At 38.1% G+C, this 26,727-nt stretch overlaps 1 protein-coding gene across 6 annotated transcripts in view; it reads right to left on the reverse strand.

Annotated features, from left to right (window-relative positions):
* Positions 1-26,727, reverse strand: part of LOC126185177 (inositol hexakisphosphate and diphosphoinositol-pentakisphosphate kinase) — a 578,601-nt gene that overhangs the window by 137,618 nt on the left and 414,256 nt on the right. For all 6 annotated transcript variants that reach the window (XM_049928024.1, XM_049928027.1, XM_049928022.1 and 3 more), the window contains exons 19-20: positions 19,801-19,928; positions 7,789-7,906 (exon numbers count right to left, since the gene is read on the reverse strand). In XM_049928024.1, the coding sequence (XP_049783981.1) occupies positions 7,789-7,906; positions 19,801-19,928 (246 nt within the window). The remainder of the gene's footprint in view (positions 1-7,788; positions 7,907-19,800; positions 19,929-26,727) is intronic.

The following is a 26,727-nucleotide window of genomic DNA, read 5'->3' on the forward strand; positions in this document are numbered from 1 at the left end:
CAGCATGTTGCAAGACATCCCAAGTATGCCAATAATGTTCATGTCTGGGGTGTTTGGTGGCCAGCAGAAGATTGTTCCTGACCCCACTCTGTAGCAAATCTGACATGCTGACATGCAGGGTCCATGGATTCATGAGGTTGTCTCCATACTCATACATGTCCATCTGCTCGACACAATTTGAAATGAGACTTGTCTGATCAGCAATACGTTTCCAGTCATCAACAGTCCAATGTTGGTTTTGATGGGCCCAGACGAAGCATAAAGCTTTGTATCGTGCAGGTACACAAGTGGGCCCATATTGATGATGTTTCATTGAATGGTTCACACGCTGACACTTGTTAATGGCCCAGCATTGACATCTGCAACAATTTGCAGAAGGGTTGCACTTCTGTCACACAGAATGATTCTCTTCAGTCGTCGTTGGTCCCGTTCTTGCAGGATCTTTTTCTGGCCGCGGAGATGTTGGAGATTAGATGTTTTACCAGATTCCTGATGTTCACGGTACACTCGTGAAATCGTCATATGGGAAAATTCCCACTTCATCGCTAATTCGGAGATGCTGTGTCCCATAAGTTGTGTGCCGACTATAACACCATGTTCAAACTCATTTAAATCTTGATAACCTGCCATTTTAGCAGCAGTAATCAATTTAACAATTGCACCAGACACTTGTCGTTTTACATAGGCATTGCTGGCCACAGCACCATATTCTGCCTGTTTACATATCACTGTATTTGAATATGCGTGCCTATACCAGTTCCTTTGGCACTTCCGTATACATACTGTCCATTAAGTCCTCTAGTAATGCTAAAAATCAATCATTCACTTTCTTGACTAATTAAAAAAGGTAAAAACAATTAAAAGCCCTGACTTCTTAAAAAGTACAGATTATTTTTACGTTATACCCTATCTTTCTCATACGAGTGTTTCAGTTCCTCAAAGCTGTCTCTGAAACCACCACCTGGCAATCCTTGCCATGTAATACCCATGAGCAACCTGTAATACCGCCCAAAGACTGCCGTGCTACAGCAAAGTCAGCAATGAGAATCAATACCACAGACATTGGCGAGGGCTCACTCTCGGCAACAGCAGCACCCTGTCACTGACGTCAACATAGTGTAAAGCATGCAAGAGTTAATAACAATATTTGTTTATGGTTCATCTAAATTTTATAATTTTTTTGCTTTAAAATATTTTCATATTAGTACTATATTTTCTGTATATGTAAACTAAAGTGTACTATACTGGAGGTTGAAGTTCTTTGTATTGCATGTGACTAATGTATGTAAAATACTACGTAAATTGTTTATTACATTGAATAATTTTCTGATGAGATTTTGCATTTAAAAATATTTGTGTGTATAAACTATTCATGTTGATATAAATATGGCAATTGTAAGAAATGGTCACGCTTAGGAACAATGTAAGAAATAGGTGTTATATAAATGCCAGTGTGCTTTTATTTAAAATAGAAGTGGCTCTGGGGAGTGGAAAAGGTGGCGAGTGTGAATTGGGGTGCTACCTACAGCAAGTGTGGGGAGTAAGTCACACAGTCTGTAGGCGACAGTGATTGTGCAACACCCTTGTGGAACAGGGGAAGCTTTGCCTGCAAATTTGCACAAAATTGCCTCGGATGAAGACTGTAAACGGCTTACAGCATACTTGCAAGTTGATGGGCTACTGTACGTAAAATTGAATGAAGCCAAGAAAAGAAATTGAGCGCATACAGCAAAATACTTGCAGGCTGTACTGTGGGTAGCGTAGCTGTCGTAATTGTTCGCCACCCTCAAGCCTACAGCCACCAGATAAGATTTTTTTTGTATTTTACTTTTGTACAGCATGAACCATTAATTTAAACTGTGTTTTAATAATCATTCTTGAACTTTAAAGAAACTGGTTCACCCTGTTATTTCATCCTAATCATACACCTATATAGGGTTCCTTCCCGGTGTTTGATTAATCCGAGTATCCTGTTTTACAGACTTATGAAGTGCCAATTTAATATAAAGAGCCACCATTTAAATTGGTTTTCTGTAAATAATACTTTTGCAAAGTATTAAAGTAAAAGTCTGCTTACGTAAATTTCAATCAGAGTGATGCCAAGTTACTAAAATCTGTTAAATGACTATACAGAGTTAGACCAAAGAGTAATAGCTTTTGAAAGTAAATTCCAGTAAGAAAGAGGTTTTCTTGAAGTGAAATATTCAGTATACAAAGTGTGTGCTTTAGTGTCTAAGTATTTCAGTATTTAAGTTTGTTGATTATAGAAAGTGCTTTTCTAAAGGTCGTCCCCCCGGAGGGGGGGGGAATTAGCTTCCTAGAAGTTATTTATTGGGCTTTTTCTCTTTTAAAACTAATGTATAAGGGTGTAGTAGTCAAAAAGAAATTCCAGTGCCTGCACCAACATTGTTTACATGGAGTAATATTTACCTGGAGAACCAACTTAAACTGCAGCAAGAAAGTAGGCAAAATTCATGCTTCTGCTTTTCCAGTACTTCACCGTTTCATTGCCTGGATAGGCTGTCAACTGTTAGTATATATTTTAAACCACTAAATGAACTTGGAACTGAGTTGTCCCAGCTTAAATATAATACTATTCATACTGCATTTCTTTCTAACTGCTGGGTAAGATCTTAGGAAAAGAATTGCATAGTCCGATTTACTTAATCATTAGACACAACACATTGTCAAATCCTGTAAAAAGGGTAACTCTATTGATTAGCTTTTCCTATTGCCAGGACTATCTTCCATAGAGTACTTTATTTGGGAATGAAACAAAATTTTAGTAAGAGGGTTATATGTGGCAATATAGACAGGGGTTCTGTTATTTAGGTAAAAGCATACTAAATTACAATAGTAATGGTAGGGTTATAAGTTGAACCTGTCTGTGACCTCTGCTTCAGCAGTTGACATCATCTAGTAGGACAGTGTTAGTCAAAGTCTCAGCAGAACATGTACTTGTTTTAATGTTTAATGTTATACTTCAAGAGAACAGTTTGTGACTGTTGTGACGTTTTCATAGTTGGTGACAGTTGTAAATTATCAAGTTGTCCTGTGGCAAAGAACTGCCTCAAGTAAAGTAAATCTTTTCATTCATTCATGTAATAAAGTGAACTAATATTTCATCTGTTGTGGTTGAAAATTAACCATCTCCCACAGCACTCAAAGAATTGACAGTTGTGGCCGGACTAAAGCGGTGCTGTCTGGTCACAAATCAAATATACCAATACCATTTCTTTTTCTAAACCTGAGCACCACGCATTAATTACAATCCCACACTGCTTTTCAATGATGACTACAGCTCCAAGTGGGTGTACAATAGTTAATCTGGAGTCAATGATGTCAGCCAGAAAGTTGATCAGATTATGGAAGCATGTAGGAGTTATAAAATTGAGACAATGAAAGCAATATTGATGCCATGGCTGAAAAATAATTTAAAGAGAAGTGAAGATATATGGGTTGCACCAGTACATAAGTCAGAGCAAGTGAAGGGTATCCCATGACTCACCCTTGGCCGGAGAAACCTATAGTCAGGTTCTTAAGGAAGGGAACAGCACCCAATATTCAGTGGCATGCTAGATTAAAATAGAAAATGGTGTATGGGAGAAAAGAAGGGCTAATGCATCCAAAAGCAATGAAAATAGACTAAAAGAGGAACGATCAAGGCAGATGACAAACGAGGTATGGTCAAGGGTCACCCAGACTTTCACAGAGAAAATAGAGAACCATTACAACCATGCATAAGTTGTCTGCTAATATTAGAGGCAAAGAATCTGGAACAGAATATGACCTACCATCTATAAGATTCCACAACCACAACATGAACTATGGGTTAATCTGGTAGCACTAATGTGGAGACGACCTAGGATGGTGGATTCCTTCCAGAAGGAAAGGTAGGAGGAACACCACACAGTTGCAGTCTCTTCATTGTGCAGAGTTTATTAGAGGGGACAGTAGCCCACCAGATGTAACTCCATCTCCAAGTGAGGACAGGTCTAACTTTCATCCATAAATCCACACCTGGGATCATTAAACTAAATGTTGTGTGAGTAATTGCTTGTCTAGTCAGTCAGTCACCAGTTTATTCCCTGGAATACCCCACAATTTGAGATACAGAGAAAGATGGCTGAATAGGTAGCATGGTTAAGATCAGATAGAGGATTTAATTAGTGGCAGATACTACTGGATAACAAGAGTACCATTGATCAACAGCCTGGAGACTACATATCGAGTCACTACAAATAAAATGTGGTCACACTTCTCACTCATGGTAAAATGTTAACAGTTACAGAAAAAACTAAATGCCTGTGTTACCCAAGATCAATTACAACAGTAAAACTATTTAAAGAACTAAAAATAGTGATCTCGAATTCCACTCTCTACTAAGAAAGCAACTACATTTACTAGTACTACTAAAACCCAAGTAATACCAATACCACAAAAACTTCACAGAATTTCTTATATTAAAACTGAAAATTCAGTGACCACTGGAACACTCAACAAAATTAAACACAATGAACAAAAGTTTTATTGAAATATTTCACTACAAACAATACGAAATTCCAGCTGAAAACTACTGTGCTAAATTTAATGAATGACCTCAAGGCACAAACAACTCTGTAAAACACAGTGGACAAAAGTTTCCAAAAGTTTATTATACCATTATTTCACCAGAAACAGCATGAGACACCATTGAAAACTACTAAATCTAATATCTGAACAACAGCGCACAAACAACTTTGTCAGAACTTAGCTTAAGAATCGCTACAGCTGCAACCCCAAGCTTCGAAATGTAAACACACTGCTGATACTTCAATGAACTGTGTAAGCATACTCACAAACAACAAACCACTCAAATCAATAACACAAAAACTCCTTCAGCTACTGTTTAATAACAGGTCTTTTATCTGTGGATTTCTAGGGAGACAGTTCTCGAAAGGGAGCACTGTCGCAGTTAGACATCGGAGGAGAATTCTGCTTCTCTATACGGGTACAGGCAGTGTTTCCCAAAGATATTTTTGCAGGAACCACGAGCGAGGAGTGCCCGTCACCCCCTCAGTATGGTGTACTTGCAGGACTACCAGATTTTGACATTGAGGCTATAAATACACCAGGTACTGTTCACAACCTTGCCACAATAGGACAAAGGTCGATGTCATTGAGACTGGATACAAACCATCATTCCCCCCCCCCCCCCCCCCCAAGCTTCAAAACATGATAGGTGATCTATAACTGCAGTTCAAGGATCTTGCATTCCATGGCTAGGTTAGCACAATTTGATTATCGGGGAGGGTGGTCATTCCCACAAATGACAAAGACTGGTGGTAGCACAGATGTGAATTTTCATGAAGTGGCCAGCCACAGTCTCCACAAACTGGATTGAATGATCACTGGGAAGACATATGCCAAAAGTATTGGCATTTAAAACACGACATCACGGGTGGGAAATATGGCTTCACATCACAGTCATAACAGATGGTTTTGACTTTTCCTGGAAGCAAATCCCCCCCCCCCCCCCCCCCCCCACCTCAAATGTGAGGATGAGTGTTCCAATGTCCAGATCATTGTTTTGTGGGCCTTGACATACACGATGTCCGACATTGATCCCTCTCCTTTCCGAATGTTGGTGCAGTTCTTCATCTGTCTGCCGCATTAGGTACTGGTATAAAATTAATACCTGTAATATGCTGAGCATCTTATGGAATGTGATGGTAACAGGTACATCACCAAGTTGTTTACAAGATAACAACACCCAGGACTGGGTAGGATCTGCCATCTTAATTAAATGGAACCTCTTCACATTTTCTAATGGTGGAGAGTTTGATAAATATGTTTTCAGTATTATCCACAAAACGTTGGTGTAGTAGAGAGAAAGGATCCTAGATCTGGTTGGGTGCAGAACAGGAATTGAGGGGAGTAGCTGTCTGCAACTCGCTCTGTTTTGCTTTCCTCTCATGGTGTAACCATGGAGGGGAGCTAACAATTTTGGTCATTTCGTGATACCAAGTATCTGCCACAATGCTGCCTACTCTGAACAAGGTCTCTCCCCACAGGCCCCACCCAGCTAAGGCAGGGGATACATGGCATGATGACCAGTGACCAAAGACTTGGTGCTCCAACGTGACAGGCACCGACACCTCGGTACACGCAAGGAGGTGGTAGCTCGGGCATCAATAGTGCGATCACTGCGGGTCAGGGGGCTAGCGTCATACTGATACCTGACAATCCCCCAACATGAACTGGCAACTGAGATGTGTATCAGGCAACCTTCCCTGCAAGATCTGTAAAAAAAATTTGAAAATCCAGATGTGTTGTCTGAATGTAAGTTAACCAAAATGTGTGTTGTAAAATAAGGGAATGAAGTGGGAGAAGCCAAACTCTATGTTGAATGAGGAATCTCAGCTGTCAGCAGCAAATCTGTCCTAGAGAATAAGTCAGAGAAAAGATATTGTCAGAGCGTGAAACTGCAGCACAGAAAATAAGAAGTACTGCGATGGCTTGGGCCAGCATGGTTGTCATGCACATTCTCAAAAGAGAGTTGAGAGCCTCCTGTAGGAGATTGTTTTAGTGAATTATTTGCTTCATTGTAGCATGTTTACACCTCTACTGGCTTTGACAGTCAACAGTAACCATTCTTGTCGACACACTGTTGCACCTCAAAGCTGACTGATAGCAATAATAGTACCTCAGTTCAGATTAAGTTAAGTATACCCTTGAAATGGTGGCATGCAGAAAGCCCAACACCTAGCAACCTTGATATTAGAGTATCCCTTGCAATGGCCACACACTATCTGGCTACAGTTAAATGTACTGATATTGGGCACCTTGCCCACCCTGCAGTCAATGATCATGTTGACAGCCAGTAAAAGGTCTGATGTCACCTCACTCATGTGATATATGAAACTATTCTATTTGCTGTTAGTTAGGAGCAGACTTTCTTCAAGAAAGTGGCTATCTGTAATTCAGTCACTCATGAGTGAAATCGCATTTGAAACTTCCTGGCAGATTAAAACTGTGTGACGGACCGAGACTCGAACTCGGGACCTTTGCCTTTCGTGGGCAAGTGCTCTACCATCTAAGCTGCCCAAGCATGACTCATGCCCTGTCCTCACAGCTTTACTTCTGCCAGTACCTTGTCTCCTAATTTCCAAGCTCTCCTGTGAACCTTGCAGAACTAGCACTCCTGGAAGAAAGGATACTGCGGAGACGTGGCTTAGCCACAATCTGGGGGATGTTTCCAAAAAAACACAAGCTCCAGGAGAGCTTCTGTGTAGTTTGGAAAGTAGGAGATGAGGTACTGGCGGAAGTAAAGCTGTGAGGACAGGGCATGAGTCGTGCTTGGGTAGCTCAGATGGTAGAGCACATGCCCGCGAAAGGCAAAGGTCCCAAGTTCAAGTCACAGTCCGGCACACAGTTTTAATCTGCCAGGAAGTTTCATATCGGCACACACACTGCTGCAGAGTGAAAATCTCATTCTGGGAATTGCATTTATTGATGAATACAAAATAATCTGAATGACTGCAATTATCCTTTGCATTTTTTTCCCCACGTGAATAACAAAGCACATAATGTAACCTGAACAAATGACTATTTGTTTCTAAATTTTAATTAGCAAGTTCTTTTTGGAAGGAGTTGACAAACACAAACTGTACAATTGTGGCAGTTTATTTTTGTGTTATTGTAGTGACTTGATCATTACTTCAGAAACTGCCTTTAATCATTAAATTAGTTTACTATTTGATATTGTTACAGCGCTAAACATTTCAACATTCAATGAGAACAACTCACCACTGAAGGTGTGCTCCCAGTCTCATTTCTGCTGTGTGGCCTGAACCCTGGGCCTGGAGGCAAGTTTTTCTGAACACAACAATTGACACCAGGACTGAAATGTAATTCCACATGGAATCTGAAATAAATTTAAACAAGGGTTTAAACACAACTTCAAATTCCTACAACTAATTTTCATCTGAATATGCAATGAAGCTCTATCACTAACCACAGCAAGCACATATAGTTAGGCTCCACATTGTATCAAAGTGATTACAAAACCAACATCACACCTAGGTAAACTGACACACACACACACACACACACACACACACACACACAAACACACACACAGTGCATGGAGACCAAAAGAAAACTGGCCCAGAAAGCTTTTTTGGCACTTTGTGACAATGCTATCTAAATCTTTGTACGTCACCTGGCAGCATGTGAATGACTGTATGTTTAATTTCAGCTATATGCACTAACAGCACATGCTACACATGCAGCTGTCTTGAGTGTGGGCTGTTCATTAATGGAGGACCATTAATGTAAGCAACAGCATCTCCTGGCCACCAAGTGTAACACTTCATGTATGGTATTGGTCAATTCACTTTGTCACAGGATGCGTTGCTGAGTACAAAATCACAAGATGCTGGGAATCATAATTTTTGGTTGATGTTTTTATGTTACAGTTTAATAAATAACACTGGTAATTGGAACAATAAGCTTCTATAAGCCATTCCGATAGCCATTGATACTTAATAGCATAAAAGTTGAATTATTTTCTACCAGACTGAAGTTTCTACTCTGCAGCAGTTTGTGTTGATACGAAACTTCCTAGCAGATAAAAACTTCGTGCAGTTTTAATCTGCCCGGAAGTTTCTTATTTTCTACCGATTGGCAATGTTTATTTACATGCCAAAACTACTACTGTGGTTGAAAATATGTAATAAGGCAACACTAATAAATAACAAGGCAACAAAGTACAATACTTCTCAATGTAGTCAGTTACTGCCCACAACTCATGAATTATTAGCCCAGATGCAAGTCAATGTTAAAAGATTTTGGTGAAAAGTGGAGACAGTACCCTTGCTCTCAAAGCTGTGTTACAAACATGGTTATTTTCTCAATAAAAAGGAAAAATCTTAACTACCTAAGAATGAACATCTCTACAATCTTACATTAATTGCTAAATTCTAATTTTTGTATCAAAATTTATGGTTAGTCCATTTTGCAATCAAATGGTCAAGTTAGCTGCTTGTGCAGCTGCATCAGTGGCCATGATGGAAATGCAATCGGTTGTAAAACCAGCCGCAAAAGTAATTCAGGTGCATATCTGGCTATGTCAAGAAGTATGGTAGACAACAGCCATATTTTAAAATAATGCAAAAGTAAGAAGCTTAAACAAACAAAATGCTGAAAACTTGTTTTATTTTAAATCTTTAAAGAGGCTTAACCCTTTACATAAACATACAAAACGTGAACTATTACAAGGGACAGTAATAACCTTAGAAAGTCTTAATCATTCAATTCAGACTTAATGTGGACAAGGCCTTTCATAGGATATCTCCAGAAACAAATCTTTGGAAAATGAAATATTTTGAAGAAATGATCACAAGGTAAAATAACTTAAACAATGTTTAGGGAATCACTGGTATCCAAAAGCTCAAAATCAAGCTCTTCAACCTGACTGTTTTGATTTTCGCCCTTTCCCACAAGCTGCTTCTGCTCAAAAACTTTCCAGGGAAATCTTAGTTTGTAGGAACGAGCATGTAGAATATGTTTCAGTGTATGGTACTCTCAAGATGATATTACAGTTATTGTGGAATACCATCCAGATTGAGACATTTCTCACAGAACATTTCCAATTACTTTCATATTTAACTCCCTGCTCAGATATTGGTGATGAAGCATTTTTCCTCTTTAGCAGTGACTTTTGATAGACGTGAAATGTTCAATATGTCTGATAACTGTAGCTTTCCTATCTTTGTAAAACTCTGTTCTTCTGTCACGTACTCTTCTTTCTTTGGTTGCAGGTGAGAAATTGTTCATGGTATTCTGACAAATTTTGTTGAGTCTCTTTTCTCTTTTTTTAATCTGCAAAATCCTCATAAAAGCTGCTCTAGAAACCTAAATTCTTTCAGAAACTGCTTCACATCTTTTTGGGAGTACAAACTTCATGATTAGTTGCTTTCCTGACACTTTGTCCCCTCTAAGCTCAGTTTTTCAAGGAGAAGATATGGTGAGTATTGTCAAATATAGTTCCTCTGCAAGGCTCAGTTACTTTCTTCATAAAAATTTTCATGGATCTGCCAGACATCTGGCATAGTGAGTTGCTTACATTTCAGCTTTCCAGCATGATATTTACAGTTCAGCATCTGTGGAAACCCTTTCGTTTGGTACATAAAGATAAATGTAAAATAAAATTAATTAAAATGCAACTGATATTAATTTATGTCAAAGCAATGAAAAGTTCAAGATTCTGTTTTCAAGAACATTGAACTACTGAGAAAGGAGTTTGAATGGAGAATTATATTTTATATTAGCAGAGGTTACCCAGCAATGAAGAGGTTAAGAAGAGGATAATTTATGTGACTAGGTCATTAATTCCAACAATATTAAATCTTCAACTAATAAATACTTGAATATTACTGTAAGAAGTGTCCCTCCTTATCTTTTCTTTAACTCAACATTTTGTTACTATTGCTCTATACTCTTTCATCTCTTCCTGGAACTACAGTTTGTTGTGGCCTCTTCCCTGTCATGATTTATGTCACTCTCAGCACTATTTTCATCGGGCTTGTCGACATGGTCTTCAATAGTAGAAGTTTCCTCTTCACTATCCTCATACATTTCAGACTGTCCTTCAATAAAACTGACCACAAATTCCTTCTAAAATCAACAGTGGAATGAGCGCACTGGCTGGTCAGTTTCTCATAAAACAATGTCTTCTCATACGCTCCAATATTGCCAACCTAAACATTTTAGTCACAGTGCTCAAAACCACAGTTTTTATAAAGTGTACCTAATGTCCAGATCTGCATCCATATCTTTTGCCGGCAGCCATGATATCTTAAGATTTAGCCTCTTTTGCAACCAATTACGATTTGGCCAGTTTTGCAACCCAACATGTTGGAGACATGGCCGTCTTTACACCCACATGCAATTTTCCCACCTCATTTTAGAAGTCTTAGAGCCATTCCTGTGGCCTGATTGATACAGCATTAGATAGCCAGTGATAACTTGTACAAGAGGGCAGCTCTAATTCAATGTTTGTTTTGTGGTCACAAAGCCACATTTGCACCTGGGATACTCAAATAGTCCTCAAATTTACCAGAAAATATAAGTAACACTGATATTAATTAAACATATAAATAACTACATTTTATTACAAAAGGTGTTTACCTTATGAAGAGTATGTACCTCATTAGAAAAAATGAAATGTGCGTAAGGCATATTTTGGCTGGGAGACCCTTTTCGGGGAGTTCGGCCACCTGCTGCATGTCTTTTTTATTTGAAGCCACTTGGGTGACTTGCGTGTTTATGATGATGATATGGTGATGAGGAAAACACAACACCCAGCCCCCAAGTGGCGAAACTCTCTGACCTGGCCAGGAATCAAAACCAGTTCTCTCACATGGCATTCAGCCACATGAATCACTCAAATATGGAGGCGGACATATCAATAGAAATCATAGGTGACAGAATCCAAAAGACCTCCCACATTTTGTCAAACTTGTTAGACTGAGGATTTACTGAAATAAGTAATATTTAATTTGTGTCATAATTTACAACTTAAAAACACAACTGTTTTGTACGGCCTCTAACACCAAAATTATACTTACATTTTTATGTCATTAAATTAACTGAGCAGTGATCGAAAAGTCACATTTTTAAGAAAACTGATTTTGTAATATGCTTTGTAGAGCAAGTGTCAGAAGTAGTTTCTAGCCAAAGTACCTGACTATTAATGTCCCAAACTAAATATGTATAATTGCACTAGAACAAAATTTATTTTATCCAAAAGAATTGTTAACATTTGATGTATTTTAACACCAATACTGTTTTCTGATAAACATCTGTGTAAGGCGATCACATTATAGCAGATATTTTGTCATCAAGAGCAATAAGGGTTCTTAACAGCACCAACATGGACAGCAAGATGAAATGGCAGCTTTAAAAAGATTGACAGTGAAGCCTGAATTATGGATATCTGTTTTAAAAGAGACAAGTTAAGTACACTTCTAATATTTTGCCATATTTCAGTGCTGTGCTCTGTGAAAGTAGGGAACAGTGTCCATGACTGTATACATCTATATTTTAATTTTTACAGATAGTGGCAGCCAAATCTTTGGACGTGGTTTACCTACCAATGTCATTAGAAGACATTAAAAGGGAATTGGACGAGGGGTATGTGGTAGAACTACATCAAGCAACTACAGAAACAATAGCACTCAATGCATCTGTTTTAGTGCAAGCAGGTGTAGATCAAAGTGAAAGCAATGTGGAATTAAGTTTACAAAATTTATTAGTGCAAATGTGTAAACAGATTAACATGATTTCAGAGTCAAATGGTTGAGGTTCCAAAGAACTTTGCAAATAAGATGACAGATTCTGAGAATAGAAAAAAAAAGTTCTAAATGAAACAAAAACATTAAGATGTTAGATAACACAATTTTAGAAAGAAACAAAGACTTTAAGGAGGTAGACCAATGAATTCTGATGACAAAAACTGAACTTTCTAATAAAACTGAGCAAGTCAAAGAGGAGTTACATAACCAAGTAGCTGCTATTCCATAAGTAGGTACAAAAACTGGATCAAAGAGTGGGAAATGTAGAGGAAAGTGTAACTGCAACAACAGAATCCAGATGGAATAAAGTAGAACTGAAAGTTTCTGAAGCAGAAAACTACATCAAAAAGGAAATTCTTACTGTAGAAGCTTAAGTTAAAGGTTAAACTGAAACTGCCCAGATCTTTATTAGCTACCTCACATGTACAATAACCTGTCTTACAAAGCAATAGTAAAACCACCATTACCATGACAAAGTATCATTATTAAAAATATTGACACTAAAATTACAACTTACAAATACTAAAGGACCATCAGTGATAGACGTATTGGCAATGCCTTTCATTTTATTCTTTGCAACACTCACTCCAGTGCCACTCTTTGTTTCTATGTTAATAATGCTATTGAAAACACTAGCATGGTGATGTGTACATAGATGACACCCTAACACAGCAGGGCACAGTACCATGTGGGTTTTCTGATTCTGTAAAAGAAAACTGTCTATGAGTTCTGGCTATATGCACATGCATGCGGTACAGCTCAATATGATTTTTATGGCATGTTGCAATTCCATGTAGACATTTAATCTTGAACATAGCATTGCCAAACCACTCCATGATTAAGGCTGGTGCCCATATCATTTTCTCATAACTGTACACTGAAATGGATACCGGATAATTCAGTTTTACAAAATTTTCTTTTGACTGTTGTTGAGGCTCGGCATGTGAATTCACAATTGGCTTTAAAATTTGTTTTGTGGAGTTTCTCTGCCAGAGATTGTGCATCATGTGGAGTGGCTCTGTACTGAGAGAAGAAGATTGATAAAGCATTGCATTTGTTGTACTGTTGAACCAGCCTAGTCATGTATGATTTGAAAGTTTCTACAAATCTTTCGGCGAGTCCATCAGCCTCAGAATGAAACGGTGCAGTCCTAGAGTGTGAAATGCTGTTGGTTTCACGAAATAGTTTAAATTCCTAGGAAGAAAATTGTGTGCCAATGACGATAGATTTTGGCAGTCCATCAATACAGAGGATCTTTGAAAAAGCCTGAATAGTCTTAGCTGAAGATATCTACAATATTTGTATCACAAATGTAACTTTGGAGAAATCACTGATGAGAATGAGCCAGTTGCTTTGGAGAAATGGTCCTGCAAAATCAATATGCACTCATGACCGGGGTTCTGATGCCTGTGGACACAGAAATAATGTTGAGGCAGAACTGTCTTATATTTCTGACAGATGTGGCATTTGGTCAACATCATTTCAATGTCTTTATCAATATTTTTTCCAGCAGCACTGCTATCTGGCGATGTGTTTGGATCAAACTATGTGCCAATGGCATTTATGTAGTATCTGTAGTACCTTAGATCTAAGCACTGCAGGAATAATTATGTGCATCTTACCCAATTCTGAGTGTACCAAAATGACATCTCATGTTCCATTAACACTTTAATATTCAGCTGATTAAGTAATTTCTTATCATTAGGACACTCTGAATATACTGTTGATCCTAGACAAAACAGTATCCTTACGCACAAACTTGGCAATTATATTGGTGTTTACTGGGAAATTTCCCAGTGTCCTGCCTACTGACATCTACTGGGAAACATACATCAACTGATGAGTCAAACTTTTTGTTTTGTCCTATTGGCAGACAATAAAGCAAATTTGCATTTGCTTGTTGTGCTGTGGACTTAAATATAATTTCAAAGTCATAATTCCACACAAGAAGTGCCAAGAACTGCAAACATTGAGCTGTCCATGTATGAACAGCATTGCTCAGTCCAAATGTGGCTGCTAAATATTTTTGCCTCTCAGGAGCATAAATTTACATCCATAAATTTAATCATAAAACTTCTTGATTGCAATTATAATTGCAAGAGCAGCCATCTCAATTTGACTGTAATTTCTTTGCACCTCTGTGTGAGTATTTGAAGCAAACACAACTGGTCATTGAAAACCACAATGTTGATGCAAAATAACGTCACTTATGCCATAGTCTCAAGTATCCGTGGCAATTGTGAGTACTTTGCTTAGGTCATATGGTGTAAGGCATTTGGCATAAAGAAAACATTGTTTCAATTTGTTAAATACACATATGCATACACTGTTCCATTTCTGTTTGTTATCTTTACATAAAAAGTTGTGCACTTGTTCACTGATAGAAGCTATGTGAGAGAGAAAATTCTCAAATTAATTTATTTGCCCTAATATGAAATGTAACTGCTTGTCGTCCTTGGGAGACAGAGGGATTTTAACGGTATCAGTGTGTTACAATGTCAGCTTGATGCAAAGTACAGACAGTACTTCACTTCACGTTCAAAGAAGATGCACTTATCTTTATTACATTTCAGATTTTCAGCTTGTAGAATTTTGTAAACAGATCCCAATATCTGCAAGAGTTCCTTTGGAGTTGTACCTCAGGACAATAATGTCATCGAGATAGTTCACAGTACTCACAGCTTCCGAATTAATTGTTCTAAATACTGCTGGAACAAACTTGGTGGGATGGCTATTCTGAAGGTTAGCTGTCTGTAATGGTAGAGAATGAACGGAGTATTTACTACCATAAATCTCTGTGTGTCTGAGTGGAGATTTGCAAATATGCTTCTGTAAGATCCAGTTTGGCAAAGTACACAGTACTAGCCAATGTTGACATCAGGTCTTCCAGCTTGGGAATAGGATGCAAATCAATAGTAGGCTGGCAATTAACCATCAATTTTAAATATCTGCAGATATGAAGTCAGCCAATCAGTTTTTGTACAACTAGAATTGGAGTTACCCTTTGGCTACTGGTTATAGCTTTGATAACCTAATTCTGTTCAAGAGAGTTGAGTTCCTGCTTTACTTTATCTTTTAACGCAAAAGGAATGTTGTGTGCTTTGCACAATTCCAGTAATGCATTCAGATTCAGTGTAATGCGTGCCCTGTAACACTTGCTACTACTTGTTGCTTTGGAAAAAAAGTCATCATATTTTTGCAACAGCTGATTTTACTTTCCATTCAGAATTCAGTTTGAATTTTGTTCATCCTCTCGTTAATGGCAAACCCCAAAGCATTCATGAGATTCAATTCTTTCATTAGTTTATTTCAATTTACACCAATGAATGTAGCCTGTTTTGTAAAGTGTTTATACATAAGTGAATACCAAATTTTGAATGTCTATTAGCTATGGCATTCCCAACCTTCAGTATGCCTGCAAATTGAGAAGTGAAATTGAAAACCCTGTGTCAATTTGAAAACTCAGTGACATTTTGATACTCTAAGAGTTAAATAGTGACTTCTTATTGCCATTAAAGAGAGCATTTGCATGATGTTTCATATATGAAAGTTTTTGGATTTGGACATGTTCATTTATGAACAATAATTAAGTTTTTGCTCTTAACCAATGCAGTATGCTTAAGTGTCTCCTGTTTTTGTCACGTGTGCTTCATTTTGCATACCTCAGCCCTACATGTGGTCTTTTTACAACAATTACTACATCCATTACGATAGAAAAAATGCTTTCTTTTATGGTTTACACCACAGTGTGAACAAGACTTCATTTTCATATTTCAAAAATTGTTTTCCCACTGTGTCAATTGAGGAATGTGCATGCCTTGTTACTTCCAGGTCTGGTCCCAATGTTTGCTTGGCAGTGGCTGGCTGTTTACATGTAATGAATTCATCAGCATCTTTACAATGTATTGCTTCTGCAGATACATGCATCTGTTCATATGTCCAAATCAATGGCAAGAAGCCTTGCAGAGACAAATTTGTTAGAATAAACAGATCACCCTTTAATTTATCGCCAGGAGAGTGCACGATAAGCACGCCGTGAATTAGTGAGTCATCATAAGATTTCTTACTCTGTTCATTTTTACAATGAAATTTACATTCCTGCATCAGTTTCTGTAATTGAGTAATCCACTCTTCATATCTTTGATTTGACTTCTTGAAACATTGAAAAAAATCTGTGTCTGGCAACATGAACTTTTAAGTCAAAATATTTCACAAGCAGGTCTTTAATGTCAAAGTAAGAGAGGTAGTCACTGGTTCACAATTATGTGACAATTTCTGAAGAGAGTGAAATACAGTGGGGCCTACATATGCCAATCCTCATCATCAGATATCTGATGTGTAGCACAGTGTTGCTCTAGTCACTGGATAATCTGTTCCAAGACTCACATTGCGATCGAATGCCAGAAAGAGTGGTAGCTGCATCTTCAATCGCAATGGTGGTTGAATTTGGTTGTCATTCTTGTGTTCTTTAAGTAAGTCAGGTAAAGAATGTCGTCAAGAGCTCCTGAGTTGCTGAGTGTTGTAGCAGTACATTTAGGACTGGTTGTAGGACAAACACTAGTTGGCCATGTCTGAAAAATATGCTCAGCACAGTTTGCAAAATTCGCTAAAATCTTCCTGGAAAGGAAGAATGATAGTGTAAAGATACGCAGTGATGCTACAAATATCAAAACTAAAGAATCATGAACTCTCAATCAAGTAAAAAAAAAAAAATGACCTTTCTTCTGAGTTCTTGTCACCAAATGGTGACAAGAATGCTGTGGGTTTCACTAATTTCCAGTCTTTTGTCTTGTCACCAAACATTGAGTATTGGTGAAAAATTGCAACAATCTTTAAAGTTTTCCACATCGCCAAAATGTTGACTGGCAAAAATTTTCATCAGCACCAAAATGTTGTAAATGTAGTAACTGAATGCTGCTATTAATTCAACCCAACCCTCCACAGTAGCAGAAAACTGCCATAGTTCATTAATGTAGCCATTACAAGATTGCTAATTAACGCTGTTTGACAGGATGCACTAAAACAGAAATATGGCAACAGACTAAGAAATAACAAACAACATTTATTAAGTGTATATTACAAAATGGTACTTAAATTTGATGTATGGCACCAGATGACCTAAACAACTTTGCTGTCCCTTGGCAATCTAAGATATTGTAAGTATCATTGAATGTAATGTTGTAGACACTCTGCACTGCTCCAAGTTCTCCATAAATAGTGTCTGCTAAGTCAGAAGATAGTCTTCACAGTACCATACTGAGTGGTGTGCAGTCTGAACTGAACTGTCTAGCTGCTGGTTCTTGACTGACTGAGTGTCTGTGGCATGTCGTGTTTTTGTGCTTGCCGGCAGAAGCATTTCTCATGTCTGCCAGTATGAGGTGGAAGCAATGCAGTCTGTGGTTGACAGTACTCCCTATTGACTGTGCACCCTATCGGTGAATGTATATGATGCACATGGAGGAAGCGATGCAGGTGAAAGGCAAAAACTTGGGCTTCAAAAAATCATTACTTGATGCTGAATTCAAGTCATTACTTCATTTGGTTATAGGGAACTAATGGTTTGCCAAATAGGCTGCAAATGAGAAATTCATATGGCGTTCACATATTAGAATACCACGAGAAAATGTTACCAGCTTTTAATCAGCTTTAGAATACGATGGTGATAGGCACACAAAATGAGAAAGAAAATTAATCTGGGATTAAATATTTAACAAATGAAACAAATCACATGAACTGACTGCAACTGTTATCACAAGAATAACTTACAGCAGAATGACCTGTTGTGGTGATAGTACCAACAGGTATCATTATATCAAAAGTTCGAAGCAAAAGTTCAAGAATCAGACTGACTTGTGATTGTACTCTTTTATATATGTATAATTTGCTTTTGTTACATACAACATGAACCCTATAAGATAATGCCATCTGTTCAGCACTGTTCAGTGCACATTTTGATGAGAACTTGAATTAGAAGATGCATGTTACTGCCATTCTCAAACAATTAAGTTGAATTACTTTAGTTCTTGATATAATTGGGCTCTTGGAAACAAATGAATCAACCTCCTGACAAATTTTGCACATTTCCATTCAATAATGTCATATAGAACAGTTTTCTGTTATGATGTTAAAAACTATCAGGGATAATGGCAAAGAGTAAATGCATCAATTTGAGGTAAGGGAACCTGGTCTAGAAATGACTGATACCACCGACACTGGAATTCCTGTACCGGTACTGTAATGGCTAAGATTGTAGGACAGGCAACTTTCAGAGGTGGTTGTACGGACCAAACTAAGAAAAAAATGTCTAGTAAATATGGGCTCTAAAATGTATACCTTAAGATCTGTTCATCTTTGTTACTGTAAACATCTCTTCTACTGAATAAGTGACTATAGCTCTTAAGGTAGGCATTTTAGAGTCCATATTTACTGAACATTTTTTTCTTGTTTGCGTCCATACTACCTCGTCAAAAATATGGAAACCAAAGATCTTGCAGTAGAAGAGATGTGTTTCACAGTACTGACAATGAACAAGTGGTCATAGCTCTTAAGGTACGCATTTTACAGCCTATGTTTACTAGACATTTATTCCTTGTTTTGGTCTATACTATCATCTATGGAAATTGTCTACCCTACAGTCTTCACAAGAATAGTGCTTGTCCAAGTATTCCACTGTCAGAGGTATAAGAACAATTTTTGCTTAGAACATTTGACTCTGTCATTTCTGGACAAGTGTCCCTTACCTCAAATTGACAGAGTTACTCTTCTCCATCATTCCCGAAAGTTTGTAACATCATCACAAAACCATTCTGTATATTTGTATTGTTGTGGCCTTACTGTATCTCTGACTGTGGGTCTTGGTTACAACAATTCATTCACTATGCGGTTCACAGCAGTTAATTTGCATTCCTATTTTCTCATTTATTACTAGACATACTGCTGTGTAAACTACTACCACCAAAATAAGACTATGTTCCATACAATAGCTGGCCGGAGTGGCCGAGCGGTTCTAGGCGCTACAGTCTGGGACCGCGCGACCGCTGCAGTCGCAGGTTCGAATCCTGCCTCGGGCATGGATGTGTGTGACGTCCTTAGGTTAGTTAGGTTTAAGTAGTTCTAAGTTCTAGGGGACTGATGACCTCAGCAGTTAAGTCCCATAGTGCTCAGAGCCATTTTGAACCATACAATAAAAACATTATTCAGAGTCAAAAGGAACTTTATGGCTATTTACCTGCATTACAAACCCAACTCATGAATCCAAACTACTAAATCTTTAAATATCATGAATAAACAAAGTAAAACAAATAAGCAACACTGAGATCAAAGCAGTTGTTAGTTGCACACTGTTCAAGAGGAAACAAATTAAATTTAAGGTCAAGCTAACTAAGCTCTCTGCTCTTGCAAGATGGGAGGGGGCGAGAGAGAGAGAGAGAGAGAGAGAGAGAGAGAGAGAGAGAAGTATTACCTTTCTTCTGAAGAGGGGTCTTTAGTTGGATCTTCATACAGCATAACTACAATTTGGGACATATAGTTCAGTTCCGAGACCATGCTAACATACTCCATTGCCCGGCGCCATTGTTCATCTTTTTCAACCTAAAACAGCAGAAATCGTTTCAAGGTACATATATATGACATCCTTAAGTTTCTTAAAAAATCGTATTTCTTCCTTCAGTATCAATGACACTGAAGGTTAATTACAACACATTTACCTTCCTAAGTTGAATTGCTGACCAAACATACAGAGAATTCTGGAATATATTGAAAAAAACTTCACTCTTACCTCTGAACGTACTGTTGCAGTCCTGTTTACATAGCTAAAAGGAGGAACCTGAAAAGTTTTGTTAGTTGGAAGCACTGACAAAATGTGTGTGTATTTTGTATGAGAATAAAAACATACTTGGAGGTTCAGTTCAGTGGCGTTGGGACAAGCACGTTTTAACAATATTCTTTTTATTAGATAAGATTAGATTAGGTGTACTTTTAGTTGGCAGTTGATCCATAGTTAGCAAATCCTCTGGGAGTGGAACATGTCAGAAAACAAGAATTCACAATAAATGTTTACAAAATATGAACAGACATGCTAACGTACCTTCCACTGTTCCAAAAATGAAATTTCCCTTGTGGATGTGCAATCGATAGGATATAAAATGTGTCACTTAATATTAAATGTTCAATACACTTCAGTGCATATCATGTGGCTATTGTAGCCACATATCATCAATAAAAAAGAAATAAAATAAAAAAAAAACATTTTGCGGCACTTATTTACAATTTTCACATTATTGCATAAAACTGACCCAGAAGTCAGATTGTATGCAATATTCACATTATTTTGTATTATTAATAACATACACATATCAATTGGTTCTGCTAAGAAATTCATCAATGGAGTAGAAGGAGTAGGCCACCAATAAAGCCTTTAGACTCTTCTCAAAATGAACTTTATTATTAGTCAGACTTTTTACAGCTGCTGGTATGTTATTGAAAATGTTTATTGCTGAATAGTGGACACCTTTCTGAACCAAAGTAAGTTATGTCAGATCTTTGTAAAAGTTATTTTTATTTCTAGTTTTGATTTTGTGAACTGAGCTGTTGGTTCAAAGCAAAAGATTTATTTTTAATGACAAATTTTATTAAGGAATAAATTTATTGGGAAGGGGTAGATAGTATTCCCAGTTCATTAACAGCCGTCTGCAGAGTGTTCTTGAGTTCATACCACATATAATTCATACTGAACATTTTTGGCCTCAAAAAATTTTAGCTTGGCTTTATGAGTTACCCCAGAAAATAATCCTGTATGACATTATGGAATGAAAGTAAGCATACTATGCTAGCTTTTTTATTTTTATACCACCTCTGTCTGACAACATTCGCATAGCAAACAGAGATTTGTTTAGGCACTTCAGCAGTTCTCCTCCCAGTGAAATTTATTGTCCAGCTGTAATCCCAAGAACCCACAGAAGCATACCGACAATCCTTCTTTCCACAAACAATATGAGACTGGAATAGAAGGGAGAACTGATAGAGGTACTCAAGGTTCCCTCTGCCACACACCGTCAGGTGGCTTGCGGAGTATGGATGTAGATGTAGATGTAGAATTTTAACAGTGTCAACTTCTTCCATCTGCTCGTCATCATATTGTAGGGATATACTGGCAGAAAGGTTTTTACACGTTCTGAACTGCATATAATACAGTTTTTCAAGGTTTAGTGACGCAGAATTGGCTACAAACCATTATTACTGTCCATGAAAAATTTATTAGGTGACCTTTCTAGAGCTATACTTTATTTACTATGTATTGCAATGTTTGTATCACCTGCCAACAAAACAAACTTGGAATGTGGTACTGTTACTGATGAAAGGTCATTGATATACACAAGAAAAGGTAAGGGCCCTAGAGTTAAGTGTTGTAGAACACCATATGTTATCATTTCCCAAGCTAGATGATGCCTGACAGCTTAATATATGTCTCTTTCATATTGGCACCCTTTGTTTTCTGTCAGAGATATAGGGTTTGAACCAATTTGCAACATTTCCAGTTACATTGTAATATTCTAATTTACTTAAAAGTGTACTATGATTTACACAGTCAAATGATTCTGACAGAATATACCAGTAGTCTCTAACTTATTGTCTAGTAAATTAACTACATTCTCACTGTATGTGTAAATAGCCCTCTCAACATAGAAAACCTTTAGAAATCCGATGTGTGACTTGGCTAATATCTTATTTGTGGCTAGATGGTTATAAGATGACTGTATCTTATCTTTTTCTAATATTTTTTTGGCCATAAGGTAAAAGCAAAATTTGACAGAAGTCTGATGGTATTTCTTTATCTTCTTTCTTATAAAAAAGCTTAACTTAAGAGTATTTCAACCATTCAGGAAATATTCCACTGATAAAATAACTTAAAGTGTCACTAAACTCAGAGACACATAGTTTAATCAACTTTGTTGCTATATTATCATAGCCACTAGAATTTTCTGATTTTGAGGACTTTATGGCGGATATTGTTTCTACTGGTGTTGTGAGGGTCATACAGTCTTTCCCTCTCATCCTGTCCAGTAAGTCTCCCCTGACCCAGCATTCTGTGTGATTTTCTAAACTCTAACCCTTTTTCCAAACCTCTCCAGTCCTTTTCCTTCACCCCTCTTCCTTCCCCTTCAACCCTTCTGCTGGAAGAAAGAGCCACTGGCTCTGAAAGCTTGCATAAGTAAAACCTTTTTTTACATGTGTGTTCTCCTGCCACTGCTTGGTGCGTCGATTTTTTTATCTATCCAATTACATCATATTACTGTAGTTATTTGTAGTGACTGCGATTTTCCATGGCATCACCTACTGAACCTTACAACAGCATCTCATCTTTTCAGTAACAGTAGTGAAGTGCTTAGTGAAAAGCTCAGCAACACTGCACACATGTGTTACCCATGTATCATTTACTCTTACTCCTACGTACTCCTCTTCGTCTCTGGTTCTACTACTTTCTTCCTTCATTATATCCCATATTGTCTTTATTTTGTTACCTGATGTGACTATCCTTTTCTGATAATGCATTTGCTTTGATTTCTGTATTATCATCATCAATATTCTGCAGTATATTTTGAAGTGATCTACAGCATTTACATCAGAGCTGTTTCTGACTGATATAGTTTTCTTTTTGTCTTCCTGGGTATATTTTTTTTCCCTTGAGTAATTCATTGCTGTTTTATACCCCTTGGACTAATCTGGGTTGGATTTGGGGGAAAACCGTTTTCAAGTAAGTTAAGGACATTAATAATAAAAGTGTTTTATTTCTTTTTCATGCTATAAGCAATGTACGCATCACCACAGTTCCTTCTTTGAGAAGTTTTCTAAAACAATTTTTGGCTTACTGACTTCCCTCTAGAACTCAGATTTAGTAGATTTTTATATCTTGATCAGTATTAACATTTAGCAGAAGGAACTGCATGTCATGGTTTGAGAGACTAGTTGTTATTAGTTTTACAATATAATTTTTTTCATTAGACATTGCTGTAAAGATTTTATCAATGGCCGTCGTTGAGCCCTTGGCTATTCTAGTTGGGGAGTTAAGAGTATGAATTAAGTTGAATGACAATACTACTGACTGCAACAAGTTCTTACTGGAGGAGTTTTCAAGAAAATATACGTTAAAATCAACAGCAACAAGTAATTCTTTCTTTTTTGTTGTTAGACCACAGAGCTTCCAAGTGATTTATAAACAGACTGAAATTACTTGCTGGTACTCAGTATACATTTACATGAGGAGACACAGCATATATTGTGACTGGTCAAAATTATGCTGGTCATATTTGTACATCATCTTTTACATACTGATCATGTGAAGTTCTCTGCTCCTTCACTTGGACAGTGCAGTCTAAACCAGTGAACTTTCAGATATGTTGCAGGAGACTAAACATATTTCCTAGATGTGTTCTAAACTGTAAGTGGAATTCACATGAAACACTCTATCAAAACTCTGCAAGGACCTCCATCAGTCTGTGTAAATGTCAATGCTATGAAGACAATGCTTTTACAGATAAATTTACTTTTTTAAATTACTTCATTCCTTGACAAGTTGCATATACAGAAAGGAAAGCTGTGTGTATATTCCATTGTCCATATCTCTAATATAATTTTAGAACTGGTTTCAGCAACCTCCAGCTCCTTTGATTATACTAAGTAGAATGTTCTACAGTTGACACCAAATCTCTGTTGCAGAACTTCGTTAGCATAAGTACATTTTCATCTCTGTGATCTTAATTCAATGACTCACAGCAATAACATTTGTTTACAGCAAATGAGAGTAGTTTACACTTAATATTATGTTGCCGAAGAAGCAGAGTAGTGCAGTCGCCATTGTGTAGTGTTTATGATACTAGATTGTTGCATGGAGGGTTGCGAGTTCAAAACTCACCTGAACTGAAAAATTTTAATTTCTATATTCGGTTTGATTACATTCTAGAAGTATCCACAAATGGCAAACATAATTGTACTGGAATGTTCTGTAGCTTTATGTAGACCATATGAGTTCTGGGGGGAAACAGTTTGCTCCATGCTCTTGTATGTGCAAGTGCTGAATAAACCTTTGTTAAGTGAAGTTAGTGTTCATCAGTCATCTACTTACACCTTCCTCTACATGACATTATTCTGGTGGAGATGCTGGGTATTAGAACTTGTGATACCGCACATTATCGATGACACAGTGGCTCCCATCAGGCCACAACAGAGCCACCATTTATGTGGCGAGAAACCCGAGTTTGAGCCAGATTCAACAGATCCCAATCTATCAGAGACAGAAGAAGAAAAGGACATCATGATGACAGCAACTGTGTGCCATCACATGAGACATCCTCCCGGGTTCTCTGGTGATGATGGCCAATATCCAAACAAGTGGCTGTAGGTATATGAGCGTATAGCCAAATTTAACAAATGGGATGACACCGTGTGTTTGGCTAGTGTATTTTTCTACTTGGAGGACACTGCCAAGCGATGGCATGAGAACAACGAGGAGTTCACAAGCTGGGAAGTATTCCAGGTGGAACTGCACATGTATTTCGGCGACACACAACGACAGAAGTGCAAGGCTGACGATAAACGTAAGTGCAGGTCACAGCGTCCATGAGAAACAACAGCATCTTACATTCAAGACATCTTGAAGCTGTGTAAAATAGTAGATTGTTGAATGAAGGAGGAAGATAAGGTTGCACATCTCATGACAGGTGTTGCTGAGGACATGTATGAAGCCCTACTCCTGAAGGAAGTTTTGACAGCAGATGACTTCATAAAATGGTGCCAGTATATCGAGACAATGCATCAAAAAAGAATTACATGCAAAAATTTTGAATGGCTTCCGAACATCGTATTGGTGTCTGTGATGGAGGAAGAAACTGATTTCACAAGTGTTCTTTGCCAAATAGTGAGAGAGGAAGTTCAGAAGGCACTTGGATTGCACGGCGACAGAAAACCGAGATGCTTCAAGAGGTCATAAGGGAGGAAGTGGAACAGACATTGTACGCAATCTCTCGTCTTTCATTTCCCTTTAAAACAGTAAAAAAGTCAAGACCCAGGCAAAGTTACCTTCCTACAATTCCACATGAACCTGTTTGGGCACCAAGGAAGACTGATATCTGGAAGACCCAGGATAACCACCCAGTATGTTTCCACTGCGGACGACCGGGACATGTGGTGCACTATTGTCGAGAAAGGCGGCAGATATTTGATGATGCCCACGCCAGAAGACAGCACACCAATCTTAGCGACGTCAACTCCGGGACAACGAAGATCAACAAGAAGATGTGGGTGCAGGACGACGTAGGTCACCATCGCCGCAAGCTGGCCACTGGACAGGACGCTTCCCAACACACCGATCAAGGTCTCCATCACCGTTTCGAAGCTCCAGCCTATCATCTAGACGCCACAACCTGGAAAACTAAAGGGTGCGACCTTCCTCGGAAGTGAGGCCGCCGAAGAGAAAAATGCTCCGTTGTTGATCGCTACAAAAATGATAGGAAACTACATTGATATCCTCATGGATGACTGACCAGCCCAAGCTCTTGTGGACTCTGCAGCATCGTATTCAGTCATTTTGGAGAAGTGCCGTCATCAGTTGCAGAAAACTGTGTTCACCGACAATAAAACATCTCTGCTGAAAGTGGCTAATGGGAAATATGTAAAACCTACAGGAAGATGTCATTCATGTGGGTACAAATGGACATACATAGCCCTTAGAATTCATGGTCTTACAAGAGTGTAGTCATAACGTCATTCACGGATGGGACTTTTTGAAAGCTTCTCAAGCAATTATAGATTGTGGTCGCTCGAAGATTATGCTAGACGAGATGAGACACTGTGGACAGGAAGATGCGCATCCGCATGTGTGGAGACTATGTGTGCTGGATGAAGTGATCATTCCTGCAGTCAGCGCTCGAAAGGTAGCTGTCGTGTGTCATGCCATGCATCAACCCATGGATCTTGTAGTGCAATGTAAGAGAAGCATACCACTGAAGAACAACTTGGTCATCCCAGCCTCTATCATCTCATTTAAGAACGGATTTGGTGAGCTGTGGATAGTTAACTGTCACCGAGAACCTCAGATCCTTCCAAGACGCATGTGCATAGCAAATGCTGAGCTGTTAATTGCAGAACAGCTGAGCATCATAGAAACCTCCCATGTTGAGTCTGTGGGCAAAATTAGCGCTACCACTATGAGACAAGATCTTCGAGCTTGACTGTCACCAGATCTCACTAAGGAACAACAGAAGAAGCTACTTGCCATTCTTCAAGAGTTCTCTGAATGCTTCAATCCACAGATGAAGAGAAAATTGGACAAATCGACAGTGAAGCACTGATTTAGCACTGGACACCATCAACCAATAAGCCAGAGAGCATACCG

This window comes from Schistocerca cancellata, chromosome 4 (genome assembly GCF_023864275.1).
Source record: "Schistocerca cancellata isolate TAMUIC-IGC-003103 chromosome 4, iqSchCanc2.1, whole genome shotgun sequence".
Taxonomy (NCBI): Eukaryota; Metazoa; Arthropoda; class Insecta; order Orthoptera; family Acrididae; genus Schistocerca; species Schistocerca cancellata.